The sequence below is a fragment of the Pleurodeles waltl genome, chromosome 7 (assembly GCF_031143425.1).
Source record: "Pleurodeles waltl isolate 20211129_DDA chromosome 7, aPleWal1.hap1.20221129, whole genome shotgun sequence".
Classification (NCBI taxonomy): Eukaryota; Metazoa; Chordata; class Amphibia; order Caudata; family Salamandridae; genus Pleurodeles; species Pleurodeles waltl.
This window is the reverse complement of record NC_090446.1, coordinates 870,099,138-870,122,650: the sequence shown is the minus strand read 5'-3', so window position 1 is coordinate 870,122,650 and position 23,513 is coordinate 870,099,138. Positions and strand designations below refer to the sequence as shown.

At 45.0% G+C, this 23,513-nt stretch overlaps 2 protein-coding genes across 48 annotated transcripts in view; both read right to left on the bottom strand.

Annotated features, from left to right (window-relative positions):
- LOC138245662 (protocadherin gamma-C3-like) overlaps nt 1-23,513 on the bottom strand; it is an 830,748-nt gene that overhangs the window by 59,662 nt on the left and 747,573 nt on the right. Inside the window, exon 1 of one of the 47 annotated variants that reach the window (XM_069199441.1) lies at nt 9,882-15,547. The exons of 45 other annotated variants lie outside the window; for them this stretch is intronic. In XM_069199441.1, the coding sequence (XP_069055542.1) occupies nt 9,882-12,335 (2,454 nt within the window). In that variant the 5' untranslated portion in view covers nt 12,336-15,547. Of the gene's footprint in view, nt 1-820; nt 872-9,881; nt 15,548-23,513 lie in introns of those variants that run through there. One more of the 47 variants, XM_069199468.1, reaches the window with a different exon arrangement.
- LOC138245667 (protocadherin gamma-C4-like) lies at nt 13,030-15,546 on the bottom strand. Its single transcript, XM_069199472.1, has one exon. The coding sequence runs from the start codon at nt 15,544-15,546 to the stop codon at nt 13,030-13,032; it is 2,517 nt and encodes an 838-aa protein (XP_069055573.1).

Here is a 23,513-nt window from a genome sequence, read left to right as displayed (position 1 = left end):
AGGATGTACACAGTTGTCAAAATATTGATAAGGCAAAAGTAATTGAAAATGTTGTGTTTACAGGTGAGTGGGTGGGTTGTGTCTGAGGCATGGTGAAGTGAAAGAGATGCGAGGAAGTGCATTCAGGAGAGAGCAAGACGAGTGCTATAGAGGAAAGAGATGAGATGTAAGATACGCAGATGAACGAGCTGTGGAAAGAAAAAGGGTGTACATGTCTAACAGAGTGAACACAGGAATAATTCAGACACTCTGAAGGCACTACCCATTCCACCGACATCAGCAATGTTTAAGTCACACACTCAATTTCACAACTGAAAAACAATATTAATTATTTACAACAAAATCATTGTTGGTACTCATTATCTTACATAGTTAACAGCCTTTGACAAATCCAATAGTCCTGCCTGGTTTTAGGTACATGTCAATTGTTGTGTTATTCCGCTGAGCTGGGTGCAATAACAGAAACCTCAGAGAGGAACCAAAATATCAGTTCGGGTGGAACACTGTTGGCATCATAGAAATTCAGTTTGCGCGTTTAAACCACGTTCTTGATTACATAGGCCACGCCCCTTTTAGAGTCCCGCACTTTTTTCATCCCACTTAAACCCTGGCTACAAGAACCACTGCACGGCCTTCTACTGGACATTTTACTGCAGGCGCCTACTAGGTAAATCAGGATGCGGTGTCGCAGGGCCCCGTAGTTGTCTGCCACGCATGTTCCTCTGAATATGGCACGCGGTTCCCTTCGTTTCAGACTGTCCTTACAATCCCCCATCCCTTCCCCCACCCAGCCCTGGCTGGCTGCCTATAAAAAGCCTACCTCTGATTCATTCACGCGAACCTCCTGTGAATACATCTGAGAGACCCTGACAGCGCGCGCACTGCTACATCTTTGTCTGATTAGGTTGGCCAGTGAAAGACATCACCACGTCCACAGAATTCCAAATTCCTAGACCAATTTAGCCTTCTAAATACAAAGCAATAGCACGACAATGCCGGTGTCTTATATTTACTATCAAACTCGTAGAGCGTGAGAGATGCGCGGCGGGTGGGCGAGGGAGTCTGATAATATGGCAGTGAGCCAGGTAGTGGGGGTGGGGGTGAGGGAAAGGAGAAACTAGAAAGCAAACGAAAGCATTAACATTACGCAGGTGAGGCTCGGACGTGCCTGTCTCTACAGGGGGATGTGGAGACTTCCTGAAAGCCTCACGCTGCCTGTGAAACGCCAGCAGTTCCGGTGCAGGGTCACTCGCATGTTAAATGCACATGACTGCCTTAATCTTACTGGCACTTCAGGGATACTGCTCCATGGCGACGGTCTTGTGCAAGGCTCAACTAAACGGGACCGACTGCCTCAGCCGTACCACCATTTTGAGGTATTATTCCAAAAATCACCCAGGCAGATGCTGCTCATGCCCAGTACGGATTCGTGAACAGCCCCAAACACTTCCATATGTGCCATCACATTCTTTTTCATAGGCGCCCCAAAATACCGTATCACTGCTCTCAAACTCGGACACAATAGCCAACACGCTCAGAGTCCCGAGGTAGACCCGCAACAGACTGTCACAAAATCCCAATAGATCATCACAGAGCAGCACAACACATTCTCCCAACATCCCCAACAGACTTTGACAAGACCCGAAACATACCCTTGCATAGATCTCCCACAGATTCACATGTATTGCAAAAGGCCTGCATGCAGCTGCCAAAAATGCCTCACAGAGCCCACACCAGAATCTGACAGTGTTCATAGCTCACAAGTGACCTTAACTCAGCCCACACACCTCACACAGTGCCCAAGAGACCCTCACATAGCTCTAAGAAAACAAAGCATAGCATCGAAGAAAAGTTCATATAACCATCAACACGCCCCACAGTGCGATGCAACCCATTGCAATATGCTGAACTATGTAACTTCTTACCTCCCAATTCTAATCTAATCTAAGCCTTCGTATGGCACCCGCGTGCACAACATTTATGAATACATGAAGATAATAAGATTGTTGATAGTTTAACCGAATCAAGTAAGCTTGCACTCTTCCAATAAAAACAACAGAAAAAACGATGACATAGTAACATTAACTGAAGTGAGAGGACCAGGTAAGACGCACAGCAATCAGCCTTAATAAATGTGTGTTGGCAACTCATTCTCAAAGTTACCCATAGAGGCAGCAGCACTCTGAGAGGGGAGTAGTGATGTGCTGCAAAGATCCGCTAAGGCTTCCAACAGCTCTCTGGAGGACCAACAAACTAATCCTGCAATCTCAGGTGCCTTAATGGGAGTTTAGTGTCTGGAGAATGCCAGGCTTTCATTACATTTTTCCTCACCAAAGTACCAGCAAAGTTCCCTGACAGCCATCTGGGCAGTCTCTAAGCACTCTGATACAATGTGAGGAGTTTTGGGTAAATGGCCAGACAGCATGAGGAGCTATGGCCATATAGGAATGGAGTGCACGGAGCTTGAAGCAGACTTCATGAGCTTCTAATGGGAGGTACATTGGCAGGGTGTGAGGGAGCACACCATCTGTAACAACAAGGCGATGCATAGAATGCTTGAATTAGGCGGGCCTTTGTCAAGAGTGGCATGGTGGGTGAAAAATGATGGACTGGAATGCAACCCAAGTGATTGCCAGTGGCTTAGATCAATTCAAGCATTCCACCATCACCTCGATGCAAGGTGTGTGAGGAGGCACACAGAATGACAGAGTGAGGAGCTCTGGTATGTAGTCAGCATTATCAGCTGTTAATATGCGGATAATGTGAAGAACTCGGGGCATAAATGCAAACAAGGCGAGAAGCGTAGCTCACATGGAAAGATAGTGTGAGCAGCGTGACATATGAAGATAGGCCGAATGGAGCGCAGGAAGAGGGTGAGGAGTCTGTGGCGCAAGAGCGGACCATATAAAATTGGGGCCTAGAGCCAGACAATGTAAGAAGATTGGGATTCATCAGACAGCGTGATGAAGCTGGGCTCAGTGTCAGACAATGTGAGGGACTAGGGACACCTGAAAAGTGTTTTGGACTTGCATCAGGACACATAGACAAGACGGTGTGAGAAGCAGCGGGAGCATGAACAGACTGTGTGTGTACTGGGGTACATACACCTTGTGAGGAGCCTGGGACACGAAGACAAATATTGTGAGATTCTTCCATTGCCACAGAGGGGTTCCGCATCCAGAGTGCTAAATCCGCCACCATCTGTACACCCACTGACCCGGAGTTCAATCCGGTCACACGGCACACATTAAGAAAATAATTGTATGGATGTAGTTCTTCCCTTTCAATCTCAACAATGCCGTGGTCCCACTAGATAGTAAATGCTTACTGAAAAGAATATGCTTAAATAAAATTAACTTCGTGTTTCATTACATATATGGCTTCCTCATCTGTTTCAGCTTTCAGTCAAAAATTAAACATTCAGTTACTGGGGCCTATTCAAAGAGAAGCATTTAAAACTTTTAAATCTATGAGTAGTTGTTTGCATCCGACAATTTGCCTCTTCTTATGCACTTGGCATCCCCACATTTACCTTTAGTGTCTACCTGCAAGTATGTGCCAGGTGGAGAAATTACTACTTCTACAACCACAGGGAAGGTGACTGTGACAGGAGAAAGGGGAGAAGTTTTAAATTCCACTGCCGTAATGAATCCAACTTTTTAGAAGTAAATGTACGTGTGCAACTGAAGTGTAAAAAAACTTTGTGAATGCATGCGGTCAATCACATTTCCAAATGTTTACTTCTTTTAACTAACGTGGGAAGGCCTATACTCCCACCTCTAACCATACACCTACGACAGCGGAGAATGTGTCATACAGGTGGATCTAACTCAGCAGAAATTAGAATTTGTGGTCAAACCCAATCTACAATTTTTTTTAAGAATTGGTAACACTATGTCCATCAGACAACTGTGCTGCCAAGCCAGAATGAAAAAGGATTCCACTGAGCACCAATGTCTCTAGTCGTGCTGCCTTTTGGTTTTGGTGCTAACCCCTATACTTCTATAGTTTATTGGTATGGTCTCACATAGGTGCACAACACTCCCACAACAAAAGTACTCTCTGCAATTAAGGGCACTTTTTGTCCCAGCTGTAAAAAAAACAGAGCTTCTGATACTCTTGCAGAAGCACCGTGTACAACAGCTATTTTGTGAGATCACTAAGACAGGCCCACTGCTCTGCAGACCTATTGATTTGCTGTAGCACACTGCACTCACACTTCACATTCTGCTTTGTGACATCGCTCGTACGCCTAGTACTGGCCCAACAATGACCGTGACAATGACACTGTGAAGTAACCTGCCGCTTTGAGGCCTTATGTGTCCATTTAAGATATGCCGGTGCTCAGTGAGGCCGGGTCTGGCTGAAGCACCCTGCACACACACGCGGGAAACTCCTGTTTTATTGCATCACTCGCACATTTAATACAGGCCCAAGGTCTTTGTGACGTATAAGAATGATGAGAAGCTTCCCTGATTGTTTTTATGTTACAAACGATTTATTGTGTCTGTGTCTGAATTTGCTAAACATTCTATGAGATTTCAACAGGTTGCCACTGATGTGACGAATCACCGTGAACATGAACAAAGGCACACTCAATTTTGTTCCTGTGTATTTTCCATGAGGAAGACACCTTAATTTGAAACATTATGCACCACGTCAACAGATAAGAAATCTTCAAAGGAATCTACATAACAATCTTCCTGCGATATCTGGTGTGTGGTCGTGCAAACCAGGGCTTGGTTTACCTGTGCAGTGACTCACAATCATATCAAAGGCCCTGCCCTACAGGCTGAAACCTTCAAGGGGCACACTTCACACACGCTCTACACCAGCGGTTTTGTGGCCTAAACCATACTCCCAAGATGGAGACACTACTCTCCAGGCCGAAATCACTGCCAGATCACAGTGAATCCCTCCTCAGTTTAGGCAAGGACGCAATGCCTGGCGCACCTTGCGTGAGCCAGGTGTGATACATCTCCGCGATATGTCATTATTTTCCCTCTCCGATCATAGCCAACATAAAAACCAATGAGCATATATAAATCACGCTTCAAAGAGGGACACCGTGTCGAGCTTGTAAAAATACAATATTTCCATTCATGAGATGTGGCCTGTTACGCATATACAACAGCCAAAATAAAACAAAGATTACATCTATGTTTGTGAGCAGGCAGAACTCAACCATGCTCGGCATCGAGAAGTATAACTTAGTTTGAACTCTTGAGACTAAACATTTTAACAGATAAATACAGAGCAGATGCCTTTAAAGTTTAAACAATGCATCACTGCTGTGGAATGCATGCTGTAGGAAAACAAAAAAGCGAATGGATTAATCTGAGACCATGACCCCCTGCAGTATGCATTCTTCCCAAGCATTCCGCGATTCCAAACATTCTTCTTTGCCCATCACGTCACACTGTCATCCAGCAATCACCTCTCCTTCTGTGATGAGGCTCATGGAAAGCCCCCAAGAGAGGAAGAAATGCAAGAAGTGTTTTCAAAATCTGCCTAGAGTTACTATTGTTTCTTCCTTCTGGAGCGACTTACAATAGGCATCCACCTGCATCTACTTACAGTTAGCACAATCACTGTGGCAAGCAGCAACCCGTGGATGAGAAGGACTTTTTCTGGGAGTTACAAATTCCAAATATATGGTTTCTACTGTCTGGTGTTTAAGTCACAATTGATATTTAGCTGCATTTGCTTACAATGAACATCTATCCATCTATCTTCTACCATGGTAAGGACAATACATTTGGAATGATTGCCTACAAGAAAGTCCACGTCTAGTTCTTCACAAATGGAACGAACACCAGAATCGATAAACAAGCAGAAGCAGTGGGAAAGCAAAGTTTAACAGAGGCAGCCATACTTTTTTTTAGCATAAGTGATACCAAGCAACAGCCTAGCACAATGTCCGACTGAAAAAGGAGCTTTCTCAATCAAGGCACACATCCTCGAAGATGTTACTTACTGGTTTTTACACAGAAGATGTGTGCCAATTTCTTGCCCCTTAGGGCTTCAGCACTGAGTGTGTCTGCGGTTGTGGTTTCCCTATGACTGGAAGCTCAATAGGGGAAATGCTTGGACATGCCCTTGGCCAATAGAATGGAGTGGGTGAGTGTTTTGCATGCACATGGGCTGAAAGGGATAACTGGGTCCTGCAACCTGCTATTCAACCCGTGTAAACACTGTGATGTCCTGGTCTTCAGATTATTCCAATCCCCCCTCAACTCCTAGTCTCATTGTGGTTTAGTTAATTACAGATCACTGTTTGCGGTCATTTCAAACCTCATACTGCACTGACTGGTCGCTGCATCTCCTATGTGTTAGTCAAATTATTTTGCTAGCGATTGAAGGTCATAAGCGTTACAGGCATTTGTGTAGATATGTTACATATTAACCATTTATTAGGCAGTGTGATACAATCGACATGCTGTGGAAAATTAGGCTGCAAAAATGCACTGAATAAATACATCAGGAGATAACCTATTCACTCTTATGTGCAGTATAACTCAAAGATTCAATGGAGTCTTTACATAAAGACCTCTTAAATTTATTTGGCCAAGGATTGGCCAACAGTAAAGGCCCTAACACCGGCAGTGCAACTACAAACTGATGTATGTCTTACAATAAATACCTTTATGTGTCTGCCTGCAATAATTCTGCAACTTAAAGTACCTTGCTTCCTAAATTAGATAAGTAGAACTACTTATTTTCAAGGAAAATAAGCCATTGCCTTTTAAGAGAAGTGAGGTGGCTTGTGTGCAATGTCCTCTCTCAAAGATTATTTACAATCCGAGAGATGTCTCGTTTGACATCCGGGCCCTCAGAAAATTCAGTATCACAGTGCCAGTGTCTGCTGACTGTGTACTGAGATTTGGTCAAAAAACATGGATTGGGCTTAAGAGCTGAATTCACTTCCTCAATCCATCCAGAATAGGACAGTACATAATGGATTGAGGTTGGGACATTCCGTTTGCCTATTCCCTTACTCAGCAGGATTTGTACTGCAATAAAAGTCCTTGTATATCGAATATTGTGAAACGTTTCACTTGGTCACTGAAGACCTCTGTATATATCAAGGTTAGAAACAACTGGTATATACCATGAAGTGGAACAACCACAATCATTTGCTATTTATGCATGAGGAAAAAGGTAGTATAACACCACAACTTGTGTACAGCACAACATTATGCGATTCCTTACTATTGTCAAAATTGACAAACTGTAAATTAAGTCACCTGGTTATGGACCAATACGCTGTCATACTATTAGGTTTGAACACCATACTATCAAATTTAAAGAAACCCTATGCCATTAACACAGTTGAGCATCCCACCCTTGTACCCACTCTAGCACCTCGATTGGAATTCACTGCCAATATTTTTGCAGATTATTCTCCTGCCTTTCCAAATGCCACCAGCTTGCTCACAAGCGCACCTCCAGGTAACAAAATATCCCCCTCACCTGTGGAGGAGTCCAGGTTTCATACTGTCACGTCATCTTCAAACTTTACATGGAGTCTCATGCTTGTCTCAATAATATGAACCTTAATGGCTTTGAACCCCAAATTGTATTGAATACCAAGCCCCTTCGATTTACCCTGGGCACTAACCTTGCCCTCGTGGAACAAACTGCCAGTACGAAGATGTCCTCTGCCAGCTCTCTCCTACAAAGAAAGGCAAATCATTTCTTCCAGAAACTGACTTCAAGACTACTGTTTAAACTCTCAATCTTGCATTTGGACAGTAATAATACTCTAATTTCTAGCCTCCTAATTAACAGCCATCAGGGGCATCCCATACGCCACAGTAGGTCTCATCTAGAACCTGAACATACATGGTCACATCACCCCATCCTGTTGGGGTGTCCCACACCATATTAAAAACCAACTGCACCATTTACAAAGCCATCACGACCAGTACCCCTGCTTATTTTGCGGACAAGCTCACCATCTCTGGTAGTTATTGGAACAACTGCAACCAGGACACCATCAGACTAAAAAGTGTAAAAAAAAATAAAAAAAGAAGGCAGCAGGCCTTTCCCATTTATGCGCCCATAATCTGGAACAACATCCCAGTGTCATCAGAACTGCCCCAACACTGCTCCACTTTAGGAAAGAGTTGAAGACTCTTCACTTTAAAGAACACATCACAATTCATTTACCATCCACAGCTCAGATCTCTCTCCTATTTTTTTTTTTTAACTTTATGTTTGACTTTGACCAGGTATAGTGCTCCTCTCCCTTTTAAGTAAGTTCATGCTATAGAAATACCATACCCATGCATCCAAAGGCATTGCACCATGGCCTACCTGGCTTATACTACACTCTAAAGTATAAAAGTCTGAGGGTAACTTTTCAATGTTCAAATTAGGCTTATTATACATATATATATACATATATATATATATATATATATATATCTACACACACACACAGGTAGACCTTTAAACAACTCACACAGACATCCACTTCTAGACACTGTCAAACAGTGGACATAAAGTATAATTGATGAAATATGGCTATTTTCATATTAAACCTGCAGCTCAGAGGCAGACTAGCTTATTAAATAAAGAACACTCCCAATAGGTAGAACCTTCTGAAAAGCAACAAGGGTTTTAGTTGAGGCAGTCACATGTCATGTGGATTTGACATGTTCTATCAATAACAGCCTCTCAAATGCAATGGCTTGTTGGCAGCCTCTTCCTCCACAATGCCTCATAGACCACTTTGGGCCATATTTATCATAGTATTGCTTTGCCCTTGTGTCACATATGGTGTTGCAAAAGCTACGGAATACTAAAGTCATATTTACCAAACAGTGTGAGGCCATCTTGCGTGGCCCTGTGTTGCATGGTAAATCTGGAGTAAAACAAGGCAGAGCAAATTGCGGTCTTGTGTTACTCGGCCATGGGAAGGTGTTCCATGGGAGGAGCGTGGGTGTTCCCATGTATCCCCCCATGGAATTTGGTTGATTTTAGATTTACCAAGACTGGTAAACCCGGGAAATGCCTCAAAAAGCTAGGTCTTTCCAGGTGAAGCTCAACAAGAAGAAATCTTTTTATTTCTCCTCATTGTTTCCTCTTTTGAAGTGTGGTGCGTTCTGCAGCACACTTAAAAGAGGAAAACGCCTCAAAGGATAGTTTTTGTGCAGGAAGGTGTCCCTTTCTGCATGAAAAACAATCCTGTGTCAATGCAGACACCCTGCATCATGGTGCAAGGGTGCATGCATTGGTGCTAGGCAATGGTAAATATGGCACGTTCCTGCCCTTTTACATAGCGCAGCAAGCTGTCTTGCGGCGTTACATGAAAGATTGTTAATTTTGGCCCTTTATGTCTGAGGCAGCTGCATGATTTGTCTCACACCAAAGCTAGTCTGTGTCCACCTTGCATTAAGCAAGTCACAAAAATACTTCTTACTGTAGATCAGTCACCTTAGAATCCAGGACAGCATCTGATTTATTGGAAAAAACTCTAAAAGCAAATTAAATATGTTGCATGAAACAGAAGCAAAACTAGTAGAACTTTCCATTCTAGAAATAATTTGTCTAAGGATTATTCCAAAAACCTTTAACAAAAGTGGATATTTCCAAAAGACAAAAATGCCCTACTTGTACAAACGTAGGCAAGTGGTTTGGAGCAAGTTAGTGAAACTATAATGCTGTACACATTTTTAATATGACTTAGTAGGACCAATGGTTGAACAATGGTGTGCCTGAGAAGCTGCTCTATTCAAAATGGATGCCATTTGTAATGAAAGACAACTCTGCCTGTGATTCTTAGGATTGTACGTCCCTTGGCTGAAGCAAGTAAGAAGTCAATACGTGTCACAGCACACCTGTGAAAGAGAAACAAACAATCACATATATCTTACCCCATCACATGGAGTGAGCAGCGTGCTGACCGACTGATCAGAGTTATTTACACTTTCCCCTGTTGCAGAATTACTGAAAGGCCTTACAAACATGAAATCACTCTGCTCAGACACTGGAGTTAGACATGACCTATAGCAGCGAGTCTCGGAGCCTAATCCTGTCCCACCAACTTCTATAAACTTAAGGTAGCCTTCAGGATTGATGTGTCCAGGTAAATGTGTGGCTTGCTGTTTATTTGCGTCTCTGGAATCATTTGTGCTTTTACAGCAAAAAGCACAACCAGGACTCCCATTACCTGGCCTGAGACATCTTACAAACAAGACAACGATCATTACTAAGGAAACCAGAGAAATGGCTGCTAGTGAGATAATTAGGTAAAGAGTTAAATCTGAAGATTTGTGGGAAGTTCTTGGAAGGTCTCTAATCTTTGATGATTCTTGCAAATTATTGTCCTCCAATGACACCTCCAAAGTCACTGATGTTGACATTGAGGGATTCCCATTGTCTTTCACAACAATTACAATCCGTTGTGCAAACATTTCCAAATCTTTGATGGTTCCCGCAATTCTAATTTCCCCAGAGCGAGGTTCCACTTTAAATGGACTCTTATCCGTGTTTGGTTGGAGATGGTAGGAAAGCCAGGCATTGTGACCACTATCTGCATCCACTGCCACAATTTTTGTCACCAGATATCCAGTTTCTGCTGCACGAGGAATAGTCTGGTGGATCAGGGTCCCTTTCTCTACCGGAGGATACATGACCCTGGGAGAATTGTCATTTTCATCCTGCACAAACACATGGACTGTAGCAGTGCTGGACAAGGGTGGTGATCCAGAATCCTTGGCTTCCACCAATATTGTGAATACTTTGTCTTGTTCATAATCCAAAGACCGCAAGGTGTATATAGAGCCATTTTCAGAGTTGATATGAAAATAGGTTGGCTGGGAAAAGTCTTGAACCAGAATCATATAGGAGACCTTGGAGTTGTCACCCATGTCAGGGTCAGAAGCAGAAACAGACCCTATCAATGATCCAGGAAGATTGTTTTCTTGAACATGAACTGTGTATGAAGACTTAGGGAAGGTTGGAGCATTGTCGTTCTCATCTGAAATATTCAGAGCTATGTATTTGCGAGTAGACCGTGGGGGCGACCCAGAGTCTACAGCTTCAATAGTGATATTAAAGGAAGATTGTTTCTCTCTGTCCAGAGCTCCATCTGTGACAAGTGAATAATGGTCTCTGAAAGATGACAGGAGTTGAAATGGAAGATCCTTTTGGATTTCAAGATTAACTTGTCCATATTTTCCAGAATCATTGTCCTTGACGCTGATCAGCGCTATCACGGTTCCAGACGGAGCATCTTCTTGAATTGGACTAGACACCGAGGTCAGTATGATCTCAGGGCTGTTATCATTGACATCAACAAGCTCCACCTTGATGTGGCAAAGCCCCTCCATCTTGGGGAAACCCCTGTCTCTAACTCTGACAACAACGTCATAAGCGCTGGACTCCTCAAAATCCATTTCACCCTTGGTTCGGATCTCGCCTGTTTCAGAATCTAAAGTGAAGAGGTTCGGGATTTTTTCTGGCGCGTTCTGTGTGGTTTTGTAAGAGTAATCTATCTCTCCGTTGGGGCCCTCGTCTAAGTCAGTGACATTCAGCCTTATGACCAGGGTCCCAGCCGGCGAGTTTTCTTGCAGGGAGATCTTGGAAAAGGAGGGTTCACACACGGGGGCATTGTCATTGGCATCGATGACAGTGACTACGATGCTAGCTGTCCCCGATCTCACAGGCACCCCTCCGTCGTAGGCTGTTAAAATTAAGTGGTGGGCGGCCACCTGCTCTCGGTCCAAAGGCTTCTCCAGCACAAGCTCGGGCATCTTGACACCGTCGTCACGTGCCCTTGTTCTGAGAGTGAAATATTCACTGGCACTCAGCTCGTAGGTGGAGACTGAGTTGGTGCCCACATCCGGGTCCTCGGCAATCTCCAGCGGCATTACGAACCCCGGATTGACTAGCTCGCTGATCTCAAAGAGAATGTCATTCTTAGGGAACCGGGGCGCGTTGTCGTTGGCATCCAACACCTCCACTTCCACTCGGAGCAAGCTCAGCGGGCTCTCCAGCACGAGCTGCACGTGCAGCAGGCACGGGGAGCTCGCGCCGCACAGCTCCTCCCGGTCCATCTTCTCGTGCACCAGCAGGGCGCCGCTGGCCAGGTCCACCTGGAAGAACTGGCGGCCGCCCTCGGAGACCACCCGCAGCCTGCGCGCCGCCAGCCCCGGCAGCGCCAGCCCCAGGTCCTTGGCCAGGCTGCCCACCAGGGCGCCGGGCTCCTGGCCCTCCCGGATGGAGTAGCGCGTCTGCCCGAGCGCCGGCTGCAGCAGGGACAGGGACGAGACGATGAGCAGGAGCGGTCGCTGCTGCAGACCCCGCTTCCTTACCCTGCAATCCATGGCGGAGAGGAGCCCCCTCGGAGCGAACGCTTCGTGCTGCTTCCCAGCGCAGCTGGTCACCCGTGCGGGACAAAATCCCTTGTTTCCGATGCCCACAATCCTCTATTATTATTATTGTTATTTTTTTTTTTTTTTTACGGAAGCCCAGGATCCGTAGTAAACTGAGGTTTGTGTCACGGCGAGGAGAGGGGAAAGGGGGAGGGGGTAGGGTGTCTCTCTCAGTCAGTTCAGCCGCTCATTGGCAAGCAGCAGTGTGGAAACCTGGCCAATAATTGCCACAGACAATTCATTTCTTAAAGCTGCAGGGACAGCCCTTTCTTCTCCCCCACCCACGCGAGAACGGAACCACGGCACGGTCCTACCAGGCTACCTGCCCTCGGACTGTGTGTGGTCGAGTAAGAGAACCCGACAGCAATCTCTGGGTGAAATGCCCGGCTCTTTGTGAATATTAGCAGGCAGCTATCAACCACGTGTGAATAATGTCAATGGACGAAATCCACTCCCATAAGCTCCAGAGCATCCCAGATGTATATGGAACCATACCAGAAAGTGGCTGATTATATCTGCTCTTAAAACAGGATGTATAATTAGCAGACAACTTCAATGATGAGGACTTTTTGTCACAGCTGAAATGTTAGCATGATTCACACAGAGATGAGCTCATATCAATGAATGAAGAGATCTGGGGTGTGGACTAGAAAGCTGAATGTGCTTGGCTTGCAGGAAGCATGCCCTTTGCCTGCATGTTCAGAGAGCTAGCCTCATTGGGCGCGCTGGAGCAGCTCGGCTCCGGGAGCTGTGCGCTAGGGGGGCAGCTGGGTGGGCCAGTGGAGGTCTTCATGAACATGAACTCGCTGATGTCTGACACTGGTGAGATACAGGATCTGCAAGGGGCTGATGGGACGTTCCCCATAGAGCTCACTTGCACACCTATCACAGCATGCCCCAAACTGTGGTGGAGCTGTACATGTTCCAAAAAACGTTTTGTTGGGTCTATGGGCTTTCTGGGCTTTTCTAAGCAACAACAATAGGAATTCTCGTTAGCCCTGTTCCCAGCGCACCGTATTCCAAGCGCTACCAGTCCAATCAAGGCAATAACAGATATGATTGCCAAAGAAATGATCAGATAAATTGTTAATGTTGGGATGTTCTCACTCTGAGTGGGCACATCATGAAGTCCCTGGAAAATCTCCAGGCCGTTGTCTTCCACTGACACCAGAACAGTGACAGAGGTGGACAGAGTAGGCTCTCCGGAGTCCTTAATCACAAGAAGTAGCTCCTGGATTGGAGCATCTTGATCTTGGAGAACACGTGTTGTTCTGATCTCACCAGTTCTCAAGCCGACAGTGAACAATTTTGGATCTGTGGCTTTGAGCAAGTGGTAGGACACCCAGGCATTGCGGCCAGCATCAGGATCCACTGCTGTTACTTTTGTCACTAGCTTCTTTGCTCCAATTGATCGAGGAATTTGACAACGTATATCAGTGTCCTTACCCAAAGTGGGATATAGGATGATAGGAACGTTGTCATTCTGGTCCAAAATGAACACATGCACAGTTGTCCTGCTGCTAAGAGGTGGGGAGCCGGCATCTGTGACTTCAACTCTGAACTGGAAATAGCTAATCTTTTCATAGTCGAAAGGAAGCTCTGCATAGACTTGGCCATTCCTGGAGTTGATATAGACTGGAAATGCTGATGTATCAGAATTCTCCCCATGGCCTCTGAGGATAGAATATGAAAGGAGGGCATTCTGGCCGAGGTCTGGGTCAAGTGCAGACACAGTACAAAGAAGCTCCCCCACCTTGTTATTCTCCTTCAGGAACACTTCGTAAGAAGGACGAATGAACTCTGGAGGACTATCATTAACATCAGACAACATAATTGAAAGCTCCCTCTTGACCATTAGGGGAGGGTTCCCCATATCCGTGGCAGTGATGGAAAAATTATAGCGAGAAACACTTTCTCTGTCTAGTTGGCTATTGGTGATCAGGGAATATTGGTGTTCAAAATCCTTTCTCATTGTGAAAGGGAGGTTACTGGGTAAATGGCAATTGACCATTCCATTTTTTCCAGAATCTCTATCATTTATATTTACGACAGCGACTACTGTGCCTGGAGGAGCGTCTTCGGTTATTGATTTGGCTAAGGATACCAAGGTGATCTCTGGCCTATTGTCATTGACATCAATGACTTCGACCGTGACTGTGCAATGTTCTTCCATTATGGGAGACCCGTTATCTTTGGCCTCTATGTCAATCTCATAAAGCTTGACTTCTTCATAATCCAAATCACCTATAATGCGGATTTCTCCAGTTTGACCATTAATTGTAAACACACTACTAAGTGCATCTGAGTTGTGGCTACTGAAGGAGTATTCAATTTCTCCATTGGGCCCTTCATCCAAATCAGTGGCATTGAGCCTGACTACCAAGGTACCCTTTGCAATGTTCTCCACCAAACTTGCTTTATAGGAAGGCTTGTCAAAGACAGGGTGGTTGTCATTAGCATCCAGGACATTGACAGTGATATTTAAGGTGCTAGTCCTCCGTGGTGCTCCCCCATCTTCAGCCGTGAGCACAAGATGGTGGACGGCCCTCTGCTCCCTGTCCAGGGCCCGCTCCAGCACCAGCTCTGGGAACTTGTTGCCGTCTGCACGAGTCTTCACCTTAAGAGAGAAGTTCTCATTGGGGCTCAGGTGATAGGTCTGCAGGGAGTTGGACCCGGTATCCGGATCCTGCGCGTTCTGGATCAGGAAACGGGCACCAGGGGAGGCCAACTCATTGACATTCAGCGTAAACTCGCTGCTCTGGAACCGGGGCGGGTTGTCGTTCACATCCAGGATCTCTACTTCGATACTGTACACCTCCACCGGGTTCTCGATGGCCAGCTTCAGGTTGAGCAGGCACTGGGAGCTCTGCCCACAAAGCTGCTCCCTGTCAATCCTGTCGTTGACTGTGATCACGCCAGTGTTCACATTGACAGAGAAGTACTGCGAGTCGGAGTCTGACAGCACCTGCAGATGTGCGGCCGTCAGCTTGGCCACATCTGTCCCTAGGTCCTTGGCAATGTTGCCCACGAAGGCTCCTCGCTTCAGCTCCTCGGGGATGGAGTAGTGAATCTGTGCCTCGGAGAAGCCGTAGAGCATGCAGAAGGGAAGCAGTCGTAGCGCTGCAGCCATCACAGCAGCCCGAGTCCCCGGCTCTGGCAGCATCCTGCAGCCCCCTGCATCCGCAGACGGCTGGCAGAAGGAAAAATAGGAAAACAATTCCAATTAGAGCAAAGCCGGGCTGCGCTGCTGAGAATGGGAAAGGAAAAATATAATCAGACGGTGTGCAGTGTGGGGTTTTCTCGCAGGCAGATGCTGAGGTGTCTCTGGCTGGCAACAGACGGGGGAAAGGAGGAGGGAAATATTTTGCTGATCGCCGATAGCTACTCATTGGCTGCTCGAGCCTTCTCTTTTAACCAATCTCCATTGGAAGTGCTAGGAATACATACACCGGTACAACCGAGCCCGGCACTCTGGTTCGTAGGACACAATACACCGCGATTCCCTGCACACGGCGTTTACCTGCTGCACACGTGACAACATGGAGCGCTCTGCGCTGCGCAGCCTCGTTCCAGGCGGGGCGGAGAGGGCAGCGCTGCGGCCTGGGGAGCCGCGCTCACGGCTGCCTGCCCCAGAGCCCGGCGGACCTGCAGCATTGGACGGCCCGCTGTTCAACCTCTTTACACAGTGAACGATTAACGGCTGCCCAGTGCTTGGAATAGAAAACTAGAGAAGCAGGTACTCGGAATAAGGGTACCTGCTTGTTTCTGAGAAGTGTGAGTACTCTCCAATTAAAAGTAATACGTTTATCTTGAGAAGTGAAGGTACTCTCCCTCTCACAATAAAAAAGTGCCGGTACACAGTACCGGCCCATTTAAAGCGCTACGGCTGCCCACAAACCAGTGATTAGCCACATGCTCTTTTTTTTCAGGTAAACTGTATAATCAGTAGAGGCCAAGGACGCTGCTGCTTTTACTTAAAAAAATAATAATATTTTCTCTGTCTTTCCACTTATGTTTTGATACCAAGCAAACATGTTTATATTCGTTAGGCTGCTAACGCGTGCTGTGTATTCTTACAAACACACTGCACACATAACAAAATCCACAGCCAGCAATCATTTCTTGGTGATGCCACTCTGTGGGAACTGCAGTACAGATCTAGAATGTGATGTCTGGAGTCACACAATGGGCCATAAGGTGCGTCAAGATTCGAACTTCGGGCTTCTGAATTGTACATTTCCAAATTAGGCACTAGTCCACTCCGTTCCATACTCTGCATCCGTCACTGACACGTGACGTATGGCATTCCACCATTACAGCAGTGAATCGGCACTCTATAATTTGTCGTGAATACTGTACTAATCTAGTGGCACAAGAGTATACCGACATTGGAATGTTATTAAATAAATCGAAAGGTGCAACTTGACATTAATATTTGTTGGGCAGGTTGTTTCAAGGCCTCTTGCAAACGGAGTATTTGTGAGGCGAACCAACAGTACATACATTGCACTGCACATTTCATGCCCATTGGCAAACATGTCTGTTTAGACTACTGATCACTGTTTGCAAATGGGTAGTCGTACATCAGCCCCTTAATGCAGTATAAGCTGTCAGTGTGTACCTGCGCCTGTTTACACCAGCACCACATTGTGCAAACCACCACTATGTGGCTGATTCCGAAGAAAAAGGTGCATGGATCTGCACTGGCGCACACTGTCAATGTGAGCTCCTGCACCGCAGAGGAAGTAGTAAGCAGTCGTAGTGGAGCAGTTCTGTGAGTACGCACTGCAGCCGCCCCATCAGAAGAGGCCTAAGAACACCACAGTGTGGGCGTATCCATGGACTTCACTGTCCTATGAGGATGGGTGCAGTTTAATAAGGCAACCTCCACCGTGGGGACTCGGCAGGACCCCTTGCTAGGAAGGTGATGTGCAAATCACGTGGTGCCACACTGGCTGCACGAAGGGTTGGCACAAGTGCAGGTCCTATCAGATTTAAGGAGTAGGCTATGGTCCTCAACGTTTGCAGGGCTTGTTTGGGATACCCCTTCACTCTGGGAGACTCCACAGAGTGTCTCTGAGGCTGTACATAAATGCTACCATGTTGCTCCAATGTCTGCCACTTCAGACCTTTCCTCCTGGACTAGTTTGTTTCTGAGTATAATTCTATGATAAAAGTATACATGGGACGAAGGTCGTACTCTTTTTTCCAAAGACATGCTCCCGCCTGTTCAAATGATGGACCTTCCCATGTTTACCAGCAGATGATGTATCAGCAGCCACAGACAATTCTTCCTGTGCTTTGAGACAAGTTGTGTGAAGATATATCCACTGAAGCTAGGACTGAGGCCCCTGATTGGCAAATGTTACCGCATTTTGGAAGAACCCAAAACTCTTGTGGACTGGGACCAGAGAGCGCATTGCACAGAAAATGCACAAAGACGACTACAGGAGAAACGTCACATCCGTCATCTGGCTAAAAGGGGTGGGTGGGAAGAATTATGCTTTTACTCATAACATTTACCTGCTGGTATAATATTTGCCCAAAAAGACACCCACATTCTTTGTCTCATTAATTGACACTACCAGTTCTATAAAAAGCACAGCTACCACATCTCACTGCTACGCCCTTCCAAACCTTGGGTCAGAATAAAAAAAAATACCACCTCAGCTTTAGCTCTGTTTATTTGGAGTCAGCTCTTGTATCCAGGTAGTGAAACCTTTAAGACACGTACACAACTGCATCGGCGTGGTGTTCGCCACAGGGAAGGTGATAAATTGGAGTATTTATTATTTATTTATTTATTGGATTTGTATAGCGCACAGCTACCCGGAGGTTTCCCGGCGCCAAGACAATGCAAGACAAAAGGCAGAGTCAGGAGATCAACTTGGGCGATTACTGGTTAAAAAGCCATGTCTTAAGCTCCTTACGGAATCTAATGAACACCCTTTCATGCCGTAAATGAAGAGGAAGAGAGTTCCAAAGAGAGGGAGCTAAGAAGGCAAAAGAACGTCCCCCCATTTTGGTACGTCTGAATCTGGGCACCTGGAATTTATGTTGATTAGAGGATCGAAGAGAACGAGAGGGCCGATAGAGTTGGACCAAAGTTTTAAGATAGTTGGGAGCTAGGCCTATAGTAATTCTATGCAAATAGCATAGAGCTTTGAATTTGATGCGATTCTCAATTTTCAGCCAATGTAGTTCACGAAGTGCACCAGAAGTGGGAGCAATTCTGGGAAGTTGACAAAGAAGCCTGGCCGCAGAATTCTGAACAACTTGAAGTTTGTGTAATACTTCTTTATTTGCACCCAAATAGAGCACGTTACCGTAGTCCAGTCTAGAAATAACCAGCGCTTGGACCACGGTTCTTTGAGCAGCCACAGGAAGCATCCAGAGAATTTTACGAAGCCACTTCAGGATAGCAAAGCAGGTAGAAGCTACTTTGGTCACCTGCTGTTTCATAGTCAACTGGTCATCAATAATGATGCCCAGGTTACATGCAGAAAGAGAAGGGATTGGGGGGGCACCCATCTCAGAGGGCCAATGTTGGGGGCCCCAGAGTGATTTTTTGTTTCCAAAAATGAGGAGTTCTGTCTTTCCTCCATTAAGTTTGAGTTTATTAAAATGCATCCAATTGGCTATCTTAGATAGTCCTATTTGCAAAGAGGAAGAGTTAGAGGTTTCTTTGGGAGAAAGTGAAAAAATAAGTTGAGTATCATCAGCATAAGAATAGATAGTTAGACCAGCTTGTTCTGCTATGCTTGCCAAAGGACTGACATATATATTAAAAAGTAGTGGACTAAGAATGGAGCCCTGAGGGACTCCGTAAGGAGATGCATGAATCAGAGAGGAAGCTGTGTGAGAAAAAACCTGAAAAGTCCTATTGGATAAAAAGCTGGACAGCCACAAGAGGGCTTTGCCGCCAATACCCTTGATATTAAGAGTTTTTAAAAGAGAAGAGTGAGATACAGTATCAAAAGCTGCGCTTAAATCCAATAGGATGAGAGCTACTGTTTCACCTTTATCAATTTGTTGACGGATATTTTCAGTCACACCCAGTAAAGTTGCCTCCGTTGAATAGCCGCCACGAAAACCAGATTGAGAAGGATGGAGGATATTACTGGTTTCTACAAACTGGGTCAATTGAAAATTAACATGTTTTTCCAGAATTTTGGAAAAAAGAGGAAGGAGAGAAATTGGGCGAAAATTGGAGAAAATTTCCGGATCAGAGTTATTTTTCTTTAATAAAGGAAGGACCATTGCGTGCTTCCACAAAGCAGGAACATAAGTTTCCATAAGTGACATGTTAAGAAACTGCATAATGGAAGTAAGTATGGAAGGGTCTAGCTTTTGAAGAACCGTAATGGGGATAGGATCATGCGGGGAGCCAGACTTGATGCTTGTAAGAATCTTAGAAAAGGAGGCAGTATCCATGGGGAGCCAATCATTAAGTAAATTAATATTATTAACTTGAGTCATTTCTTGAGTGATAGAAGAAAGAAAAAGGTGGTTGGATTGAGGTTTAGTGCTAGTGCTGGGATTGTTAGAGTCGTTGTGGAATTCAGAATAAATGTTGTCAATTTTATCCGCAAAGAAATTTGCCAGATCGTTGCATTTTTTAGGGTCAAGATCAGGGGGCTTAGATAAACGGGAGTCACCAGAAAGTTCCTTAACTACTTCAAACAGCACTTTGGGGCAATTCTGAGATTGTAAAATAATCTCGGTGGCATGTTCGGCACGCGCGATGTTACATAGTCGGTGATAGTTAAGAAGGGCTAGTTTGTAAGTGGATTTCCGGTCAGGATCATAGTTTTTACGCCATTTCCTTTCCAAGTTCTTGCACTTAGTTTTTTCTGTTTTGAGTATTTCTGAGAACCAGGGGGCGGGGGGATGCTGGTAGCCCTGTTTATTCTTTTTATTAGATAGAGGAAGACATTCATCAATTGCAGAGGTTAGCCAATCACGGATAACCCAGTCATCTCTTATACTCGTAATCGATGGTAGGGTTTTTTCCAACATTAAATTCAGGGTCTTAATATCTACATTTTTCCAGTTTCTATAGGTACTGGATTTGGCAAGGGATACGGAGGGAGTAGGACCCCGTGATTGTGCAATCGTAAATTCCACCAAAAAATGATCCGACCATGGAATAGGAGTGGCTTGTTTACATGAAATGGTATCAAGATTGGAAAAAAATGGGGTCTAATAAGTGCCCTGCCTTATGCGTGGGGCCTGAGTTATGTAAGAGAACATTTAATGCCGCTAAGTTAGCTATAAGAGTAGAGCTCGTAGTGCAAAATGTGTCATTGAGATGTAAGTTCAGGTCACCTAAAAACAAAAAATTAGTGGTTTCTAATAGAAGAGGAGCAATCAGGTCAGGAAGGGTCGATGCCCAAAGACCCGCAGGGCCAGGAGGACGGTACATAAGGGCCCCGGAAAGAGTAAAATTAGGTGATAAGTGAAGTTTAAAAAACCCGGCTTCACAATTTATAAAATCCAGGTCTACCCATTTACATACATAGTCAGTTTTGAAGATTAAAGCTATACCCCCACCAGTACGGTCAGTACGATTTCTTCCATGATAGGTATAGTTGGGAGGAAGCGCATACGCCATATCGGGTCCGGAACTCTCATTAAGCCACGTTTCAGTTAGAAAGAGGGCATCAGGTTGTAGCTCCATAAGAATATTCAGAATGTCGCCCTTATGTTTAGGTAGTGAGCGGCAATTAAGACTGAAAAAGGTAAAAGGAGTAAGGGAAGGGTTAGTCTTGATGATCAGAGGAGGAGTTCGACTAGACTCATGGCGAATGGAGCCCCAGTGAAGGGGGGGAGGGAGGGTAAAGCTACAACACAAACAGCTGTGTAAGGCTGTATCAGGAATAAGGAGTGAGCAAAAAGGGTTAGGGGCGGGTCGTAGGGTCAGAAGATTATTACGAGTGTATGCAACAAATTTTTGGGCAGGGGTTTTGGCCCCTGGCCCCGGATGGCCGCGGACGGGCGCAGACGGGCTTGCCTTAGGCGCGCCGACGGCGCGCCCGCTGCACGCGTCCGCTGCGCGTCGCGAGAGGCATCTAAATTTAAGCAAAATCTTCAGCTGTGAAGCTACTGATTAGTGGGCGAACCGGAAGTGATAAATCACTTCCTATTGCACTAATCGTCCCTCCACACAATCCAAATAATTGGCGGTGGAACGGGGACACAGTGCAGGTAGGACAATGATTAAAAAACTATTAATATGCTCACCAATAGCTCGTTAAAAAAAAAAGCAGATTAAAGTAAAACTTAAATTTTCTTTAAGAAAGCACAGCGCGAGAAGTGCGTAATTAAAAGGAAACCGGAGCCCTTTACCATAAAAAAAAAAAAAAAAAAACCACAGCATTTGGGGATTCTTATTGTAAAAATAAAAAAAAGGAGGTTTATCACAGAAGCCCGGGTTCACATCCGGGCCACGCTCTGCAAACTACATGAGGCCACAATAGAACGCAACACAGAGCAGTGGCTCGCAAAAATAAAAGTTAAAAAGAGGGGGCAGGGAAAATGAAAACATGATAGGGATATTACTCCAGACACCCATGATGGAGTACACTGGTGTAAATATCAGCAAATCCAGCGAAAGTAATCTGAGAAGTTTAGCTCTGATGCAGAGGATAGAATTTACATATTTAAGTTACATTGCGATTTCAGGTTTAGCAGAAAGAAACTTTAAAGCTCTGATTTTTGCACGTACTACCATACAGCAGCCTCTCTGATTTAGGGGGATGATACATGCCCTTACCTTTGCAAAGTTTGTTATGCGAGGAGAAACAGGTAAAGAAGTTAAAGTTCTGCCTTGGCTCTCACCCACAATGTATGCAAATTCGGCCTTAAGTCAATCCATGGCCCGGAATTTGTCTCTCACGAGACTTCATCCTCCTTTCCCTCAAGACCCAGTGACTGCACATTAGTGGTTTTCATTTGTAACACAATCACCCCAAGTGCCATCTGTGCAGGGGTTCACAATTTTCATACTATGGGTCTAGAACTCCTAATCCCATCCCAAGCATGTGTTGCTTCTGGTGTTCAATCAATCAAAAATATATATGCTCCACTTCCATTTCAGCTCCCTTCCAAAAATACCAGTTTTGCTTATCTCATTCGAAGCATTCGTAGATCTCTTACCATGATCGCCTGCATAGTATTTGGAATTGTACAGACCAGTGACTTAACTATCAGCTATGCACGGAGGCTCTAAAACAGAATTGGCATTTTATTGCTATACACAAGTTGTGATGTTACAAATGGATTACAATAAGGATTGTTAAAGGTTTTATTTTTTCCATCATATTTACTTTCACTTCCCGCATCATCAATACACACATGCATCTTGCTAAACAACAATGCCACCCACCTCACCTTCACTGTCGCTGACTTTTTACGGTCAACAATATTGCTTTTGTGCTAATATAGATCAATACCCCATCACTGTCTACTTTAGAAAATCCCAAAACTATTTGGTTATTTTTTTAATATTCTCTGCTACTTATGACAGACAACATTGCAAGTTACACTTAATTCCCCTACACGTTTCCTTACTGGTTTCTATTACTATATGTTCTTCCAGGTTACGTCTAATGGTACAGTTCGCAAATCAATTTCTATTTTTTCACTTTACTCTTCATCAGAATAACACACTAAGGGGCACATGTACAGACCCTATTTTGCGATTCGGTAATCTATTTACTGAATCGCAAAATAGGTTTGCGAGTTGCAATTAGGAAGGGGCGTTCCCTTCCTAATTGCGAGTTGCAGCGCAATATAGCATTGTTTTGTGACCGTGAATGTGGTCACAAAACAATCACAGTTAGCACCAGTTTCAAACTGGTGCTAACCCATTCGCTAACGGGAAAGGTCCCCCAGGAACCCCTTCCCCTTTATGAATGGCAGCGAAAATATTTTTTCCAGAGCAGGCAGTGGCCCCACGGACCACTGCCTGCTCTGAAAAAATGAAAAGAAAACTTTTAATTTTTGTTTTTGAAATGCATCTTGTTAACGGGCTGCATTTAAAAAAATAAAAAAAAAACTGCTTTATTTAAAAGCAGTCACAGACATGGTGGTCTCCAGCAGGCCGCCATCCCTGTGAGGGCGGCCATT

Excerpts from the sequence above, each read along its gene's own strand:
- LOC138245667 (XM_069199472.1), bottom strand. The coding sequence starts at position 15,546 with ATGCTGCCAGAGCCGGGGACTCGGGCTGCTGTGATGGCTGCAGCGCTA.